Raw genomic sequence first — 18,960 nt, 5'->3', positions numbered from 1 at the left:
TGGCATTGCCTATAAGGCAGAAGACATGGCCGATATCCTCTTCAAGTACTTTGACGGGCTGCTTGGCCAGGAGAAGGATAGAGCAGGGACGCTCAACCTTGCATACCTGGGGATCCTGCCTCAAGACCTTTCTGCTCTGGAGGTTCCGTTCACGGAAGAGGAGGTCTGGTTGGCGATCAAGTCCATGCCGTCGGACAAATCACCAGGCCCAGATGGTATGACTGCGGCGTTCTATCAAGCGGCTTGGACAATTATCAAGAACTAGTCCATCAACCCGTGCTCCCGCACGGGCTAATGTTTTTAGAAGCTATTGTATTTAAAAATTATTTAGAAATTAAACTCCTAACTAATAATCAAAATTGTTTAACTACTACTCTCTTATTTTTCAATACTTCAACATAATACTTATATAGATATATGTATCTATCTTTGTCTAGTTGTGATTGATTCTTAATTAATAATTACTCTATGCACGTTTTCATCCATATTCGTACTTTTTCCATTTTGTATCACACCTCCAATCCTCCATACACTATGTTTAGCATACAAATCAATATTTTTCATCGATTCCTCACATACATGTATAAATAGTATAAATGGTGGTACTCATCATGTGCATATACTTTAACTTAGTATTTTTTATATTAATAATGATATAAATAGGTAATTTAGAATCATATATTAGTTTACTTTTTGATATTTCTATATGATGCACGTGAAGATAATTAGATTAATATTTAGGTGTTTACTTTAGGTTATTTTTAATAACGACACACATGGGTAATGTAGATAAAATTTTAGAATGACATTTTAAGTTATGCTTTATAATGACGTGTATTAGTAAATTGGATGAAGATTATGAGGTTACTTTAGATTATTTTTTATAATACCTGAGCTCGGTAATTTAGATATAGGTTTAGAGCTCATTTTTGAATATTTTCATAATGACAGTGGTGGGTAACATTTTAGAAAATATAATAGATCAATGGCTATGATTATTAGAGTTTACAGGATTGGTGTTTGATGTTTTTAATTTTTATGAGAATTTATCTCTTTTTTCTAGCTTGTCTCGTGGGAACTATTGCGGAGTCTCCAATGGAAAAAAAATGAGACTACACTGCTACAAAACTATTACCATAAGCTACCTCTTGTTTGTTAAATATTCGAACACAATATTTATGTAGATATATACTTAATATCTTCATCCAATTGTGATCGATTTTATTTAGTAATTACTCTATAATATTTTCAACCACATTTATAATCTTTAACTTTTCACTTTGCATCGTAGGTATGCGCTTGAATTTATTTAATGAACCCTAAGTTTGAGATACAATTTTAGCATAGAAATCTATATTATCATCATTTTATATCCTTATAAATGGTGACACACATCATGCGTATAGACCTTAATTGTTATATCGTATACCAATAGTGAAAGATATGGACAATTTAGAATCATATATTGTTGTATATTTTTAATTAAGGTTATTTGATTCAAATGTAGGGTTACCTCATGTTATTTTTAATAATGGCATATGTGGGTAATATAGACGGAAATTTAAGGGTTACTTTAAGTTTAAACCTAAGTAATAGTGGTAGGCAATTCAATTGCAAATTAGGGGGTTATTTTAAATATTGTTTATAATGGCATAAGTAGGTAATTTGGATGAAGGTTAGGGGGTTACTTTAGTTTATTTTATATAATGGCAGAGGTGGGTAATTTATATATAGATTTATGGAGGTTACTTTAGGCTATTTTCATAATGGCATAGGTGGGTAATTTTTTAGAAAACATAATAGATCCAATGGCTATGATGATTTGAATCTATCGATTGATGGTTGGATGTTTTGCTTTTTTGTGAGAATTTCTAGGATTTCTCTTTTTTTCTAGAGTGTCCACCTAGGAATCATAGATGGCTTCACCTGGAAGCTTCAAAAGGAACCTCCAATTACTAATAGTAAGATGGCGTGATGCGGGCGATCAATGCGATCTTCACTATTGATCAGCACGGTTTCTTCGGTCTCAATGGCGCGCTCCTGACACTGATCCCGAAATGGCCAGATGCTGAATCGCCCAAGGATTATCGCCCCATCAGCCTAATCCACAGCTTCCCCACTCAGGTCTCTAAGCTGCTCGCCAACCGGCTAAGCAACCACATCAACAACATGGTCCTCTGCAATCAGAGCGCTTTCATTGGTGGAAGATCCATTCTTGACAACTTCAAGTATGTGCAAAGATCAGCAGCTTTGTTGAAAAGGCGCAAGGTACCCAAGCTGCTACTTAAACTGGACATTTCCAAAGCTTTCGATACTGTCTCATGGCAGTTCCTGCTGAAAGTTCTCCATGCTTGGGGGTTTGCGTGCGGTGGCGGGATTGGATCGCCCTGCTACTATCTACTGCCACCACTCGTGTTCTGCTCAATGGTCAGCCGGGAACGCCGATTGTGCATCGGCGAGTTTGCGGCAGGGTGACCCGCTCTCCCCAATGCTGTTTGTCATGGTCATGGACGTGCTAAACAGGCTCTTCATCAAGGCGGCAGAGGATGATGTGCTGCAACCGATGGGTCTACCGGCAATAAAACACCATTGCAGCATGTATGCGGACGATGTCATACTGCTAGTGTCGCCTACTGCAGGGGAAGCGAGAGCAGTCAAGAGATCCTGGACATCTTCGGCAATGCCTCTGGGTTAGCTACAAACCTTGACAAGTGCTCCATCACTCCAATCTTTGGCGATGAGGTAGCAGTCCAAGAATTCTCCTCAGTGTTGCCGTGTCCAATAATACAACTCCCAATTCGGTACCTTGGTGCCCCTCTGTCCAGCAGAGCTCTGCCAAAATCACAGTACCGGCCGCTGATCGAGAAGGTTGCTGCTAAACTACCAGCTTGGCAGGGCCCGCCGATGAACAAGAGTGGCCGTCTCACCCTAGTCAAGTCAACACTTTCCACCATGCCCATCTACCTGATTGTGTCAGACAAGCTGCCGCCTTGGGTGATCAAAGAACTCGACCGCATCCGAAGGAACTTCCTCTGGACAGGAACAGACTCCGCGGTTCGCGGTAAAAACGCTGTAGCCTGGCCAACTGTTTGCCGTCCGACAAATTTTGGCGGCCTGGGGGTGATCGACTTTAAGCTTGCTGGATTTGTTCTCCGGGCGCGCTGGTTGTGGCTGCAGAGGACGGATTCTGACAGGTCATGGTCTGCACTGCAAATCCAAGTTGAACCAGAGGTGAAAGCCTTCTTCAATGCCTCTGTACAGATCCAGATCGGCAATGGACATCGCAACCTCTTTTGGTCTGATAGCTGGCTAAATGGACAATCCATCGCCCAGCTTTCACCCAACCTGATGGTAGCAATCTCGGCCAGAACAATTCGCACAAGAACTGTGGCCCAAGGGTTGCCGAACCGGCGCTGGATCAGAGACATCAGTGGCGGGCTATCTGTGCAAGCTCTAATGGAATACATTGAGCTATGGCACAGACTAGCTGATGAACTGCATGGGGGCCAGGAAGACACTTTTCGATGGCGATGGACAGCGGATGGTAAATACAGTGCATCCTCTGCGTATCACAAGATGCATGAGGGCAGCATCAGGCTGCAAGGATCAAAACGGATTTGGAAAAACTGGACGCCGCCGAGAGTGAAATTTTTCACATGGCTGGCAGCCAAGCGCAGACTATGGACGGCAGACAGACGGCGACGCCATGGTTTGGATGCTCGCGACAACTGCTGGCTCTGTGATCAGGAGGCAGAAACGAGTGACCACATTCTGGTGACATGTGCCTACGCCAAGGAGATCTGGTGGGGCACCTTATCCTGGCATCAAATGGCTTGCTCATTCCCGCCCGGAGCAAATTCACTTGACAAATGGTGGAGCCATGCCAGACGGTTACAACCCCCGACGAAGCGAAGAGGGACTGACAGCTTAGTCATGCTCGTCCTCTGGAACTTGTGGAGGGAGCGCAATGCGCGCTTGTTTGACGGCACAAGCTCATCGACACAGGAGCTGCTGGGACGTATCACAGAAGAGGCGTCGCTCTGGGTTCAGGCAGGAGCACAGCGTCTAGGTTGTCTTAGGGGTGAGTAGTCCGGTTGTTAAGGCCGTCGATGGCATGCACCTCTTCTCAGCGCACGCCAGGGCGCTGATGTGATTGTGTGAGCTTAGATCTCCACGGTGTTGTACTTAAACTTGCGATTGCTTTCTTCTTAATACAATGATGCGCAGCTCTCCTGCCTATTTGAGAAAAAAAAAAGGTACGGGAAGCAGCAGGATGGGTTTTGTTTGCCGTGTTCCAAGGTGTTGTGTTTCCAACATAGGCTAAGGCAAGAACACATAGAAGTGCACAACTAGATCATCAAACATCTCCATGAACAAAGGAGTTCATTATTTAGCAGTCGTAATCGGTTGTTGATATGGAGTGTTGACAAGGAAAGAAACAATTATTTCCCAACCGACAAAAACCCCATCTCGTTTTACAGAGGCCATAGTCGTCTCGTCTAACCATGGTCAGTTTGCTTTCATCCTGGTTCTTGGCTTTTGAGTAGTTTCCATCTTGTTCACTGACTTTACTGAGTGATTAGCTGAAGGTAACCTGAACGTCAACTTTTTAGGAGAAAGATCATTTATGTATATGGTTGGATAACAAAAGTTGGATGATTCAATAGTGTTCCCTAGCATGCTTGTGATATCAACTCTAGTTTTTACCGGTTGCCAACCTAAAGTGGGTAACACCTCTCGCCTGTGAGCATGTGCCGTTTCAGTGATTGACAGGATCTCCAAATTGTTCCAATTAAGTTGTTCCTAATCTGCTTGTGTTCATCAAATTGGAAGAGGATGGAAGGATATTTCTCCAGAGAACGAAAAAGGCTTACAAACCATTCATGCAGGTCCTTTGAGACGACCCGGAAGGTAAATGGGGCTACCTGTGGGCTAAGTGCATACTGCGATGCATAGGCAGGAACCCTTTTTGTTTTCCTAATTTTCTTTTCCAGGCTTGAACAATAATACGGAGGATAGCAGGACACGCTGGCCGGTCGGGCGCGCTGGCTTGGCATGCACTTCAGCGCACCTGCAGAGTGGTAAAGCTTCGTTTCTTTCTGATACTAGCTACATGGCCTAGCACAAAGCGATGATTATTAAATACTGGTACGAGCACAATCATTTCTGAATACACTGGTTGAAAACGGAAAGGAAGCATGTTCCCAGTTCCCACATTGATTTCTAAACCATTTGGATACCCCAGCCCTTGTGTAGTTGACTCCCATTGTATCTCCTTCCAACATATTGGTCACCAGAAAGTTGACGTGCAGACAGTGCCAATGTGGGAGTACTTGGGATTCCTGATGCCTCACAGTCACAGCCCATACTAAATTTCTGCACAGACTAGCTATGTTGTGTCCTGAGAAGAAGCAACAGAAAAATGGTCAAGAAACGAGAGATTATAGGGGCGAAGATGTGATGATCTGGAAAAAAAATGACCTACCAGAGAATGCTGTTGCTTGTTTGAAAAATACAGGGTAGTTAAAAAAACTAGCTGCTGTTTGTGGATCTTGAGCCCGAATCTGCATGTTACCAACAACAACCTCAATGGTAAGCAGGGATTGGTAGGTGTGGATATTTTCCGTGTTTTAGCATTTCTCGACCTAGTAGATGGATGCTTTCGGTCTTCAGATGGGCTTCTGTCAAGAATCAAAGAGGAGTTATGGCATTCAACAGTGTACCATCTCACAAGGTTAGTGAGACAAACATGTATTAGCAATGCAGGGATAGAAAAAGTTTCAAATTTTAATGGCACACGATCTTGTGCAGAATTTTAACGTATTGTGAGCTGATTCAAGTTCAAAAATACACTCATGAATCTATTGTTGGGTATGGGGCTCTGGGCTACTTCAAGGCATTTAAATATGGTATATATATTGATTAATCAACAGAGATGTGTACACCCCCTACACCTAGTGCTTCTCACACTAGTAGCTTTGTACTTGCGATTCACCGGTAGGTGGCTACATAATACTTGAATTGTCCTCTTTTTTGTGTGTCGGCTTTGGGTCTAGGTCTCCATTACATATGTGACAGTGTATAAGTATCGGAAGAAACCACAGAAAGCACAACCGACCTGCAAGTGAAGCGTAATCTATCGCTTGAGCTTTTGTAGTTGAGTGGTTGAGTTGAGCAGTGACAGCATGGTTAGGCTAAGGAGGTGTCAAATCATTTGATTTAGGCATGGGAGGCAGCTGGATGGGTTTTGTTTGAAATGTTTAAGGACATTGTGCTTCCAAAACAGCTATGGCAAGAACCATTTTTTGGCAATCGCAGTTGTGCGTTGAACAATGTTGCCAGGGATTGTCTTCAAGGAAAGGAACAGTCCATGTCCGAATCAACAAAAGAGCTCAGAACTCCACATATTGTTTCAAAAATTCAAGATAAAGCCTTTTTTAAAAAATAATCAGTCTCATTAATTGTCACCTGATTGATATTTCGTTTTGTTCTTAATCACCTGTTTCGACCGCTGGATGGTAATCCAACGTCTTTAATTGTGCGTAGATAAGCTGCAAACGTGTGTTAGCCCCATGAATCTTTAATTTCTTCCCCCCGCAGCGTCGATTGATAGATAATCAATTTTTCAACAGGTTGACAAGGAGAAAAAAAAGAAAAAAAAATCTTTATTTTATGGGTGTATAATCTAGCCATGGTTAGTTTGTTCTTGAGTATTTGCTACCTTTGTATACTAACTTACTATAACTGAGTAATTAGCTGATTTATAGTGGAAATAGTCGTAATAAAGCACGTTCCAATCCAACTAGATCACAAATCCAATCATGTTTAACAGCATAAATTTTCTACCAATCTCCAAAAGGATCCGATGTAAACCAAACCATCTCAAGGGATCGGACGCTCGTGCTGGTCACGCAATAGTGAGCTGGTTGGCTTGGGCATAGCATCGCCCATGAACAAAAGAGGCTGCCCTAATATGAAAGAGGAGGCCAGGGAGCAAGGCGGAGTTTAAAAGAGATTAATGGCTTCATGATCGGAGGTTATCAACTGCTCGGGTGGTGATGAGTCATCTGGGTGCAGTTAATTAGTTACTTGTTTGCTTTATGATCTCGGTGCAGTTTTCATGAAAAGGGTAGTACTGTCTCTGCACATAGTATGAAACACAATGTTGATTGCAGTACTGAGCGCACCTGGGCCCATGCGTCAGAGGAGGAGTGGCTATGCAGTATAGCAGAGGAGCCACTTTCGACAACTTAAGCCAATTTGCATGGGGCATTTTACTACTTTTTCTAGGAGATATATTGAACATATGTGTTTATTACTTGCTTTCACCAATTTGGATGGGAACCTTGAATTACTAGTACATACCATTATCACCAATAACATGGCGGCAAACACTAGTGGTTCAGGGAAAAAGAAAGAAAGATCCTGTATGTTTTCTTTTAAAAGTTGTAACATGACGTCGGACAATATGTTTGCCAGACAAGAGAAGTGAAGATTAGTACATCTATTATTAAAGTTTGGTTCCGGTAGGTAACCATAAAATGCTCGAATTGTCCTTTTGTGTTGGTGGCAGCTTCTTCCGGCTAGGTCCCCATTACATATGTGACATACTTATCGGAAGAAACCATAGGAAGAACCACGGAACCAGCAAGTGAAGCCTACATACTCCCGGACATGGTTATTAGTTTACTATCACTTGAGCTTTTGTAGTTGAGCGGTTGAGTCGAGCAGTGTCGACAAGAAGGAGGTGCAAAGTATTTGATTGGGCATGGGAAGTACCAGGCTATGTTTTGATTGTCCTGCCCGAACATCTTGTGCTCCCAACTTAGGCTAGGCATGGTTAGTTTGCTCTCATCCTAGTTCCCGGCTCAGCACCGTGTTAGCCAGTACGGGTCTGCACGAGTAACCAATCCGTGGACGGTTGGGAGGCGGAAGAGAAGGGAAGCTTTGCTTGTTTCACGAAACCCGGCGGCCGGCCGCCGGCGTGCTTTTTGCCTGAAAAGGTCTGTCGGCACTGAAATCTTTGCTGGCCGCTGGCGCGCTGCGCCCTGGTCTGGCCTGCTGGCAGTTAGCACCTGCAGATGCAGAGTAGGAGTAGTAAAGCTTCGCTTCGTTCTTTCTGATACTAGCTGTACGTACGTGGCCCCTAGCAGTTAGCACGACGATGATTACGAAGCAAACCCGGCCCCAACGTTGTTCTGAATGAATACTGGTACGAGCACATCATCGATCTCTGAACACTCGTGTTTCGAGGAGCTACTAAATTCAGTGTTTTCTGAAATGATTTCAGTATTTTTTCGACCGAAAACACAAAGTGGGGTAGGATTAGTGGCTAAAATTAATGAGAGACGAGGAGGCAAGTCAATGGGAGCTGAGGGCATCTTGATCGATGCATGGCCGCGTTCCCGTTCCGCCATTGCTTTTCAACCAAAAAGGAAGCGCCTGGAACCGCGCCCGCGGCGGCCCGATCCATCCGGTGGGCCGGCCTGGCACGTACGGCTGCGCCTCCCGCCGCCGGCAGCGCGTGCGCCGCTGTCTCTGTCTCTTATCCGCTCCATCTCGTTCAAAGCTCCGACTCCGACGACCCCTCTTCAGTTTCGTCGTCCGTGCATGTGCTACTTGTCAAAACTCACGCCAACCAACCAAGTATCATCATCACAAATTCACAAGAGTGCTGGACATGAATGAGGCCTTGTTTAGTTGGGGAATTTGGGAGGTGCCAAATTACTGTTACAGCACTGTAGCACACTGTAGCGTTTCGTTTGTATTTGTGAATTATTGTCCAAATATTGACTAATTAGGCTCAAAAGATTCGTCTCGCAAAATACAACAAAACTGTGCAATTAGTTTTTAATTTCATCTACATTTAGTACTCCATGCATGTACCGCAAGTTTGATGTGATGGGGAATCTTCTTTTTGCATAGTGTCAAAGTTGGGAGTTGGGAGTAACTAAACATGGCCTGAAGGAGAGAAGGAACAGGTTGGGTTGGGATATGATCACGGGCCAATGCAATGATCCCTAAAATATGCAGGGATCAGAGATGCTTTGCTTGCTCTCAAAGGGATCGATGATGCTGATGATGGCTACATGCCGGCCATCCACGAACGAAGCTCCGAGCCCTAGAAAGAAGAGGCCGCCACCCGATGCCCGTGCATGCATCGCCTTTGCTTGTTTTCAGTGACGAAAAAGTGCATTTTTCATCTCAGTTTCTGCAGACCATGCTGCAGCCTGCAGCTGCATGCCCGGCCGGGCCACATCGACCTCATCCCCCACCAATCTCATCACCAAAGTGTTGTTTGTTTCAGATTTTTTTTCTATGATCAATGATGCTTTCGCTTCTGGCAAGTACTTCTCATCAGAGTTTGTATGTATCACTCTATTTCTACGTGGTAGAGTAATCCTGCTGCAAAGCGATGCACTGTAACTATAGCAGTATATGTATCTGAAATCTGAATAATGACTTGTCGGCGGATGCAGAGACTGTTGGTGGTGGTAGGGGCCGGACCGGACCTGTCCCGCGCATGGCATGCATGGCCCAACGATCGAAAGGCGGACACGACATCTCCATAGCCATAGCTGCATGATTCAAAAAGGCTTGCAGTCAAGGCATGTGATCATTGTTAATGTTGTCAGTGCTGTAGCTAATGACGCCAGTAAAAAGGAGCTAGGACGGTAGCACACCTATAGCTGCGTTCCTCTCTTATGACTCTGTTAAATTCTAGCCACAAGCAGCGTGTTGAACGCTGACGCTGCCCGTGCTCTGCGACCAAATAATGCATTGTTTCTGGCAAGCGCTGAGCAAGGCAATTATTCCCCAACGGCCACTATATTGTCACCTTCTTTTTAGTTCATTCTTGAATCATCTCACCCAAACTTTGTTGATGCTTGAATATAGCTGCTACTCATGTCTCGTTCTCATATTTCTGATTTTTAGATTAAAGAAAATATCCGATCTGTGAATGTCTACGACCACAAAGAAACAAATCTGACCACATAGCCACAAACTACATGAGTACTTGGACTCCAAGCCTCAAACTGAGGAAACACAAAAGACAAGAAAGAAAGAAATTAAGAAAGAAAGCTTGAAAGATTGAGCTTCCAACTTCTTCTACGTCCTTCTTTCAACCTTGCTTTGGTTCTTATGCAGTAACAAACGCCTCACATCAGCTATGTTCTTAGAAACCTTTGATGCTAGGATCGTCGACGGTCATGTGCTGCCCGGTAACCCTTGTCATCTAGAAACCGCACTGAGTCGATTTCTACCACGCAAACAGATCGGGCACCGCCATCGCTCCAAGGTGACCATGGTTCGCCATCAAGGACTCCAAGATGACACCTCAAGAGGAGAGAAACATCAGGATGCTGTCGCCGCTAAACCAGCGAGTCGGTTCTTTGGTTTTCACCTGGACTGAAGGTTGAGGTCCTCACAACATCGCCTTCAAGAAGGAAAACGATGCCTATAGCACCGTCATCACCGGCAAACGATTGAGGATCAAGCTAGACTTTCGCCTAAGAACTTGCACACCCAAGAAATGTACTGACACGGTGGTGGTGGCAGCAATTGAAAGGCCGCATGTTGCCCCCAAGGGGTGGCGTGGCGGCAATCAAAGGAGAGTGCCCCCCACGGCGGCAGCCACCGGAGGCGAAGAAGAACGTCAGCTCCGGCGTGCCGCGAGCCGTCGCTACCGACCTACCGCCCTCGCTGCCACCGCCACCGTAGGCAGCAACTAGATCTAGGTTTTGTTGGGGGAAGAAAAACTCGGAGGAGATGGTATATGCGTGGACGGAGACCTTGCTGCCGCCGTTCTTGCACCCGCACGAGCTTTCGTTGGCGTGCTCCGGCGGCGGCGAGATGGAGGGATGGGAGGGGGAGGCGCGGAGCGTGGGGGTGGTCCGCCCGGGCCGCTCCTAGGGTGACGCAAGCGGAGGGGAAATGACCGCAGTGGTGAACTCATCGTTCTCATTTCTCGTAGAATTGCACAAGTAAAAAGTCTGGAACTCGTAGTATTCTTCGATGGTACTCCCCAATGCAAGTTGTTCATTTTAAGATTCGGACGTATTTCTTCATGACTTTATGGCTGTTTTCCTTCCCAGTTATAACATGGTCTAGTTATTTGGACCTCAATTATCTTCATGAATCAAGGTATCCAAGAAGCAGCTCTCGGTGAGAGAAGCACATGTACGGACACAAGCACTGCCAGTGCATGCATCGCGTTGCATGCCTGCACAGTGACGCAGAGAAACTGCACTGGTACATGGTACTGGCCTGGCCTGCCACTGGCCCGTGTGTGGGGCCCATACCTTGTGGGGCCAGCCAGCGGCTAAACTAGGCTCCTGCGGTCCTGCCTGCCAATGTTGTCTGCTATAGGAGGGGCAGCTCATGCCGTGGCAAAGGATGTCACACTGCTCTTGTTCGGCATGCCAAAAGGGCCAGCGCCCAAATATTCTCTCGAGGCATCATTGCATTTTTCCCAAGCTTTTTGAGATGGCGCTGCCCAAGTTTAGCTTATAAAACACCCCTTCCCTAACTCACTTTGCATTGCTCCCCGGTAGTGGCTGCAGCATCTGAGAGAGACCGAGACATCTTTGCTCTCTCTCGTCTCTCCCTCTTTCTTCTCTTGTCTGATGCTGCTGGCTGGCTTCAACTGACTGGAGAGAAATCTACTGACTGAAGAAGAATCTCTACTGAAGAGGAGACAAGAAGAGTCTATCCAAGGTAAAGTACAAGCTTCTCTTGATCCAGTTGATAGGGCAGTAGTCCCAGCTTCCCAGATCAGTTCTGTCCTTTGTTCCGTGATCCGGTGGCTAGGCTTCAGTGTTGTGTAAATTGCGTATCATTATGAGAAAGTGTTTGCTCATTACTTGCATGATTAAAACTTGAGGTCATCCTTGTCTTGATTCCACATCTTGATTTGCTTGTTATTATTATGGCCTAATTGTTTGTTCCTCGAAGTCAGCTAGCCCTGGCTGAATCCTAGAACACACACATCGACCTTCCTTTTTCCAGCAACTGAAAAGCTTCCCTTTTATTGATTTCTGCATCCTGCACCTCTTAACTCTGGTTGCAGGATACTCAACTGGTTGGTATAGGAGTAATTGAGATCAAGGGCCAGTCGAGACACAAGAACACAGGATAGTGCAGATGGAGAAGCTTGTGAATCACTGCGACATGGAGCTGATGAAGATGGCCATGCTCAGGCACGAAGAGACCTTCAGGCAGCAGGTACGGCACACACTCAACCCAGGAGACCCGAAGCCCGGGTTAATCCACTCCGATGAACTTACCATAATCATCTTGCCATTTCCTGTGCGCAAACAGGTCCACGAGCTGCACCGGCTGTACCGCGTCCAGAAGCAGCTGATGATGAGCGGCGGCGTGTCGAGGCCGTCGTCGGAGCTCATCGGCTGCCGGCGGCGTCAGACCAGGCGCAGCTGCAGGCAGCCGCGTCGCGCGCTGGACCTTCGCCTCCCCGCTGATGACTACATCCTCGTCGTCGCCGCGGGCAACGCGACGCCTCCGCCGAGGCAAGAGGACGGGCTGGAGCTGACGCTCGCCGTCGGCGGCGGCGGCGCGGGCAGGAGGAAGCGGCGGGACGAGGGCACCGGCACCGGAACCCCCGTGGGGTCGGACTGCTCCGGCGGGAGCCTGACGTCGTCGTCGTCGATCACCGACACCACCAGCGGATCGCCGCCGTTCCTTCTCCAGGAAGGGGCGGCGGCGGTGACGCAGCAACCGCCATGGCTCGTGCAGTGCCTCAGCCTCAAGATGGCTGCGGCGTGGGTCAATGGTCATGTAGTAGGATTTTAAGGCTGTGGTGTCAGCTCGTAGGAGAGGATGCAGTGCAGGAGGAGCAGGTACTCTAGAAGCCTGCTGGTAGGGCTTTGCTATGTCATGGGGGCTACCTTCTCAACTAAGTCCGGTTGGCCAGTTCCTGATTAACGGGTACTTGCAGGCCAGGTTAATTTTCAGTAGTGCTGTTGATCACCATCACGCTTGGTGTAGCTCATGTAGAAAAGCAACTCTAAGAAAAAAAAAAGGCACTTACGCCACAAAGTTACCGCCTGGGAGAGGTAGTCATGTAGCTCTAGAAAACTGCATCACATTTTACACAAGACATAACATAAACGCCCTAGTTTGGCAGAATACGCAGGTGCAGCTTGCAAATGAAGAACAACTTCACAACTGTGTTACGGTAAAGGTTACTGTATACTCCCTCCGTTCCAAATTGCAAGTCATTCCAAGAATCTTGAAGAGTCAAAGCATCTCAAGTTTGACCAAATTTATATGATAATATAATAACATTTATGATGTCAACTAAGTATCATTAGATTCTTTATCAATTATATTTTCATAGTATATCTATTTGATGTCATAAATCTTTATATTTTTCTCTATATTTTTGATCAAACTTGAGATGCTTTGACTCTCCAAGATTCTTGGAATGACTTACAATTTGGAACGGAGGGAGTATATTTTTTTGAAAAAACAATAAGGTTCCTATATGGCTGTGCATTATTCACAGCAACAGTTTCTGGTAAACGTTCTTTCCCTTTCTGCATCCCCTCGGGCCGACAAGACATTAGTATTCAGTACTAGCTAGGTCCACCCTCTGTCTCTCTTTTTGATGATCCAGCTTTTCACCAGACTTTCAGAGCAGAGCAGGCATGCAAAAATGTCAACTGGAGGGAAAGCAAGAGTGGCAGTTTAAAGTTTCGATTTTCGAAGAAGCTATCGATTGTAGTATCACTAAAAGCCATTACAGTCATGGAAAACGTTACAGGAAAAACAAAGAAAAGTAAATAACCACTATAGTGTACATCTCTGGGAGTCTGGGTATCTAAAACACAAAGCTATAAGCAAAATACAATGCACACAAACTGTATGCAAACAGAAACATTCATCATGAGGCAAAGACGTAAGTGCATCAAACGCGCAGAAAATTTGGTCAATTTGCAGCTCATTCATCCCTATCTGTGATGAGGCAATGCACGAAGCATCCAAATAAAATGCATGTATATGAAGAATCAACTATATGCTACCAACATTTATTAACGCATTAGTGAGTACTGAGTAGTAACTGCAGCAAGACAACTGCATTGATCCTTATTATCGACTTATCATCATCCTGTAAACAGTTGATTTCAGATATGATTGATCCTTTTCAACCCCTGTATTGCAGCTAGACAATTGCCCAAAAATAACTACAACTATATAATACTGCAAGGGGGCAAAAGCAGTAGAGGCTATAGCAAATCTATCAGGGATACGACTAGTAACCTGTTGACAATGTTAAGCTTTACACATTGCGACAGGTCAAGACGCCCTGGATGATCTGATCCTCGCAAACAATCACTACTCGTCTTCAGCAGAAAAAAGAAGTTCAGAGCTTGCATTTTCCTCCGAGCTGGAGCACAATCCGGTTCAGTGAATTCATGGCTCCCCTGCAGCACTAATTTGCTTCTGTTCAGCCTCAGCTATCCTGTAAGCAGCCTGGAAACCGATAGAAACATTTTAGATGTCAGCCCGAAAGGAAGGATTTTTCTTGTCCACATTTCAGATGATGCTTTGGTTTAATAGAATTACCTTATCTCTCTCAATCTTGGACACATGGGGCTTCATTGAGTTCCCCAGGCCCATTCCTCCCCACACATCCAGAAGCTCCTTCTCTCTTGCTCTTCTACGCTCTTCGACAGGGTTTAAGCCACTGGCCAGTTTTTCTTCGGCAGCAGAAGCTAGCTTCGCCTGCTCAAGTTTTGTTGGGCGCTTGACAAAGATGTCAGCCAAACTTCCCGCTGCTCCATCTGTACATTGTGCGTGACTCTTCTTTAGCAAGGTCATGCTCCTCTCCTTTTCATGCTCAATCTTCTCCTTTTCAAGCCCGGAGACGTGCTTGACTAAGATTTGGTCTAAACTATCCAAAGCAGTGCCACTGTTACAGGGCCTTTGCTTATCATTCTGCATGTTGGTTCCTCCTCCCAACGCATTCCTCTTTTCAAATTCCATCTTTTCCCTTTCTAGCCGACTTACATGCTTCACTAGGACTTGATCTAAACTTTCAGATGATTTGGCACTATTACCATTCTTTCGCTGATCATGTGATATGTTGGTCCATCCTTCTACCAGTGCATTCCTCTTTTTGTAATCAATCATTTCTCTTTCAAGTCTAGATACATGCTTCACTAAGATATCATCTAAGCCCTCTGTCACAGTTGTGCTTTGAGCATGCTTCTCAGGATGTTTGTACACATTAGTTTGTCTTTCGCGTGCTTCCCTCTTTTCCTTCTCCAATCTATGGATTGGCTTAACGAAGATCTTATCCAGGCCGGCATCTAATGCATTGCCATCTAAAGTACAGAAGGATTTAAGTGCTTCCAGCTTAGCAGCTTCGATTCGAGTTAATCTTCTACCACCCTGTCTGCCCTTTGCACCAGAGGGTGGTAGCTGATGTGAGTATAAACTTCTGTTCTCTTTATCTTCTTGCACGTAATCAGAAAAGTCTTGGATTTGATTGCCGTCTTCATCTGATCTCTTGGAATCACAGCTTCCCTTTAAATCACTCTTATTTTCAGCTTCTGAGTCTGATTGTGTCCTGTTGAACTCTGATTCTCTGTTTCTGGACTGCACATCACTCGCTTTGACATCTTTGCAGCTTCCTTTCACCAAATGAAAGCTTTGATTATTCTTCTTTGCTTCCAGGACCTCCTTCTCAAGCTTAGAGACATGCTTCACAAGAATGCTGCCCAAGTCTGAAGTAGATTCTGCTGCCTTTGCATTGCTGCTGGAAAATTGGCTGTGAGCATCATGTGCCACAGATTTTACTGAAGTGACTTTTCTGCTTGCTTCTCTTGCTTCCTGAACATCTCTTTCAAGTTTTGAAAGATGCTTCACCAGAAACTTGTCCAGACTTGGTAGCTCAGAAGCGACTTCTTTCTTTGGTCTTTGGACATCAACAAAGCTTGCTGCAGTAGAATACCTCCTTGATTGTGATCTGAGTGAACCAGCACTAATGTTGTTTGCAGGATCTGTTTCATGATATTTGCCCCTGTCACTTTGAAGTGCTGCATTAAGCCCAGATGTGGCTACAATGACTGCCAGGGAGGCAAGCTCATCTTCATGAAGAGCTTTTAGCCTTTCAAGCATAATGCTAACTACATCTATGGATTCTTGAACTTTTGTGGTATTGAAATCAGAAGGAGCACTGTTGCCTGTGAGGTTTTCTTTATTGAGTTTCAAACTAGTACCTTCATCACTACAGTCACCAAGCTGTGTTTTGTCTTCAGAATTCACATCAGCCTCTGTCAAAACAGGATTTTGGCTTATTTTCCATAACAGCTCCTTAAACTCTTCTCTCTTTGCTGAATCTGAAGAGTTCGCGAGTTGAACAAATGCCTTTTTAACTGCAGCAGAAACCTCCATATCAACCTGAAAAGCAGTCTGAAAGGATGCAGTAACTTTATGGGTTGATCGTCCTCCAGTATGTGATGATGATTCCACTTCATACTGCTGATGTGGACAATCTGGTGTGTCATACATCATCACACCCATTGTTCTAGCTTCCTCAAATGCTTCAGTTGCTCGAAGCATGGCCTTTTCCATGACTTCTTCAGCATTTTTATTTTGGATCCTGTAGCAAAATAAACAAAAGAATGAATCGAGAGCAACCAAAATAATAAAAGAATGAATGCATAAGACCCAGCATAAGAGACTAACAGAGCATGAGGGGGTTATCTCACCTGGCTGCTCGAAGAATTCTGCACCATGAAGCTTCCACCATAGCAGCTTTGCGAGCTTCTGTCGCCTTTCTGGCAGCCTCTCTAGCTGCTATCTTCTCCCTTGCCATCCTGGTATAGTGAGGATTGGCATTTCCTAGAGTCTCATGAAGGGACGCTGTCATTCCATCAGTTTCCTACAGAAGACAAAAAGGCAGAGCTTAAATCCTTCATGCTAAAAAATAAATCTGATTTATTTTCTCCTTTTTTTTGTTCTCTCTGGACAAGAAAATATACAGGTAGCGTAAGAATTTAGCTCGCAATTTTGTAGTCAAGCAATGCATTCAAGGGCACTGAAAAATGTTGAAATCAATATTAAAGCACTTCACCAAAGAGAAGCATCATTTGACATTATTCGTTAGATACCTGAAGATGCTTTATCTTCCTCTTCATGTATGATTCGGTCTTCTTCCGAGGTGTCCAATTGATAGGTGAACCACTTCTACGATTCCTAGATTTTTTAAACTGCAATGTTGACTTATTCACAGATTTCAAAACTGAACCTCCTCCAAAATCTCTTGACCCTGGACTCTGCATGGAACAGTTGCACAAATATGGGTTAGCTAAGTTTATTATCACTGCATACAACAAACAGAGCAACACAAAAAAGACTAGTAATCCTTAGTTGGGTTTGTCCAAGCTCATAAACAGAAGGTAGAGTTTTTTTTTGCCACAAACACATAATAGAGAATGATCTCTGTAGCTTATAGGAGTAAGGATAACATTAGGACAATCACATAACAGAACAGTAATAAATTTTACCTATGCACACCATGCACATTGATATGTGTAAGAACCTAAACATATTCTTGAATCCACTAATTTATTTCAGCTAAGACCCCACTCAGCGTTTCCTTTGACCAAAAGTTTCAAATAAAATATTCCTGCAAAGTGCATACCACTTTTAGACCTAAAGAGTATGACTTAGCCCTTCGGAAATGGAATAGTTTGGTATCATGATTTATATTCCGTATGATGCTGATAATTTACGAGTAACTGATGCTCAATGGTTCAAAAAGTGCATACAATTATGAGTGATTTTTCAGTTGATCCAGATTCTGAAGCCATGAATTGAGATGCCTTCTTATAATCATAAGCTTATGATGGTAGCAGTTGAAATAAGAAAAGAAGTTTTGTTTTAATGGCTTTCTGCAGGCTATAAGTTGAATGAATCATTCATTAGAGTTGTTAATAAGTCAAGATATTAAGCTAGCTCAAAATCAGTCATGATCCTGCTCCGCTCTATATTCTGTATGATGCTGATAATTTAAGAGTAATTGATGCTCAACGGTTCAAAAAGTGCATAAATTACGAGTCATTTTTTCAGTTGAGATGCCTTCTCATAATCATAAGCTTATGATGATAGCAGTCGAAATAAGAAAAGAAATTTTGTATTACTGGTTTTCTGCAGGCTATAAGTTGAATGAATCATCCATTAGAGTTGTTAATAAGTCAAGATATTAAGCTAGTTCAAAATCAGTCGTGATCCTGCTCTGCTCCATCGAGTTGTAGACTGCGGGCGCTCCCACGTAGTTGGACGAGATCACCATGGAAGAGGGTATGAAGAAGTAGAGGTCTGAGTTCTGACCAGACATCTGACCCGAGAGATCTCGATCAACTAAAATGCAGAGAAATTCCACCGGGAAGCAATAAATGCATAATAAAAACGAAAGGATTCTACAGGACACATTCGATTGCACATCGCTCCAATCCGGCGGCAGATACCCCGCCCGACTTTTTTCGAACAAACCAAACGTTCCAAACCGGAGCCGCATCTCGCCCTCCCAGCGAACTCGATTTCCCCCCGACAACAACAACCGCGCGAAGCCCCCCACCGAGCCCCCCACGAACCGAACAAGTTGCAATCGACGGGACGACGCAGCCGCTAGGTCGAAGGGAAGAGATCGAGCGAGCGAACCTTGCGGGCGCTCCCGCCGCTGCGGTTGGGGGAGGTCCTCCTGCGGGGCGCGGGCGTCGGCGAGGAGCAGCGGGCGGCGCCGCCCCCGACCCCGTCCCCGTCGCCGTCGGCTGCGCTGGGAGGAGGTGGGGACGAGGAGGCGGGAGGCGCGGCGGCGGCCATGGCGGTGGGAGAGGTGGAGGAAGACTGGAGGAGGAGGTGGAGGAGGAGGAGACGGCGGCGAGGAGGGCGGTGGGGATTGGATTCAAATGGAAGAGGAGGGGATCGGGG

General features: G+C 45.0%; 2 protein-coding genes across 2 annotated transcripts; one reads left to right on the top strand and one right to left on the bottom strand.

The window, feature by feature from the left end:
* The first annotated feature begins 11,395 nt into the window (after positions 1–11,395).
* On the top strand, positions 11,396–13,182 carry LOC101764994. Its single transcript, XM_004982394.3, has 3 exons — positions 11,396–11,718; positions 12,071–12,225; positions 12,322–13,182. Exons 2-3 carry the CDS (start codon positions 12,145–12,147, stop codon positions 12,808–12,810), a joined length of 570 nt encoding a protein of 189 aa, XP_004982451.1. The 5' UTR covers positions 11,396–11,718; positions 12,071–12,144; the 3' UTR covers positions 12,811–13,182.
* An 854-nt stretch (positions 13,183–14,036) lies between these two features.
* LOC101761766 lies at positions 14,037–18,960 on the bottom strand. Its single transcript, XM_012848863.2, has 5 exons — positions 18,691–18,960; positions 17,139–17,303; positions 16,737–16,909; positions 14,587–16,627; positions 14,037–14,493 (listed from the first exon to the last, which is right to left on the bottom strand). Exons 1-5 carry the CDS (start codon positions 18,850–18,852, stop codon positions 14,434–14,436), a joined length of 2,601 nt encoding a protein of 866 aa, XP_012704317.2. The 5' UTR covers positions 18,853–18,960; the 3' UTR covers positions 14,037–14,433.

This window comes from Setaria italica, chromosome IX, assembly GCF_000263155.2.
Source record: "Setaria italica strain Yugu1 chromosome IX, Setaria_italica_v2.0, whole genome shotgun sequence".
NCBI lineage: Eukaryota > Viridiplantae > Streptophyta > Magnoliopsida > Poales > Poaceae > Setaria > Setaria italica.
The sequence above is the reverse complement of the archived record's forward strand: the minus strand, read 5'-3'. Positions and strand labels throughout refer to the sequence as shown.

Bases quoted from the DNA above. Each gene is read 5' to 3' on its own strand.
- LOC101764994 (XM_004982394.3), top strand. From the start codon at position 12,145: ATGGAGAAGCTTGTGAATCACTGCGACATGGAGCTGATGAAGATGGCC. The intron at 12,226-12,321 runs GTACGGCACACA...GTGCGCAAACAG, and splicing joins AAGAGACCTTCAGGCAGCAG to GTCCACGAGCTGCACCGGCT.
- LOC101761766 (XM_012848863.2), bottom strand. From the start codon at position 18,852: ATGGCCGCCGCCGCGCCTCCCGCCTCCTCGTCCCCACCTCCTCCCAGC. The intron at 17,304-18,690 runs GTTCGCTCGCTC...TGTTCCATGCAG, and splicing joins GCGGCGGGAGCGCCCGCAAG to AGTCCAGGGTCAAGAGATTT. The intron at 16,628-16,736 runs GTGAGATAACCC...ATTTTGCTACAG, and splicing joins AGAATTCTTCGAGCAGCCAG to GATCCAAAATAAAAATGCTG.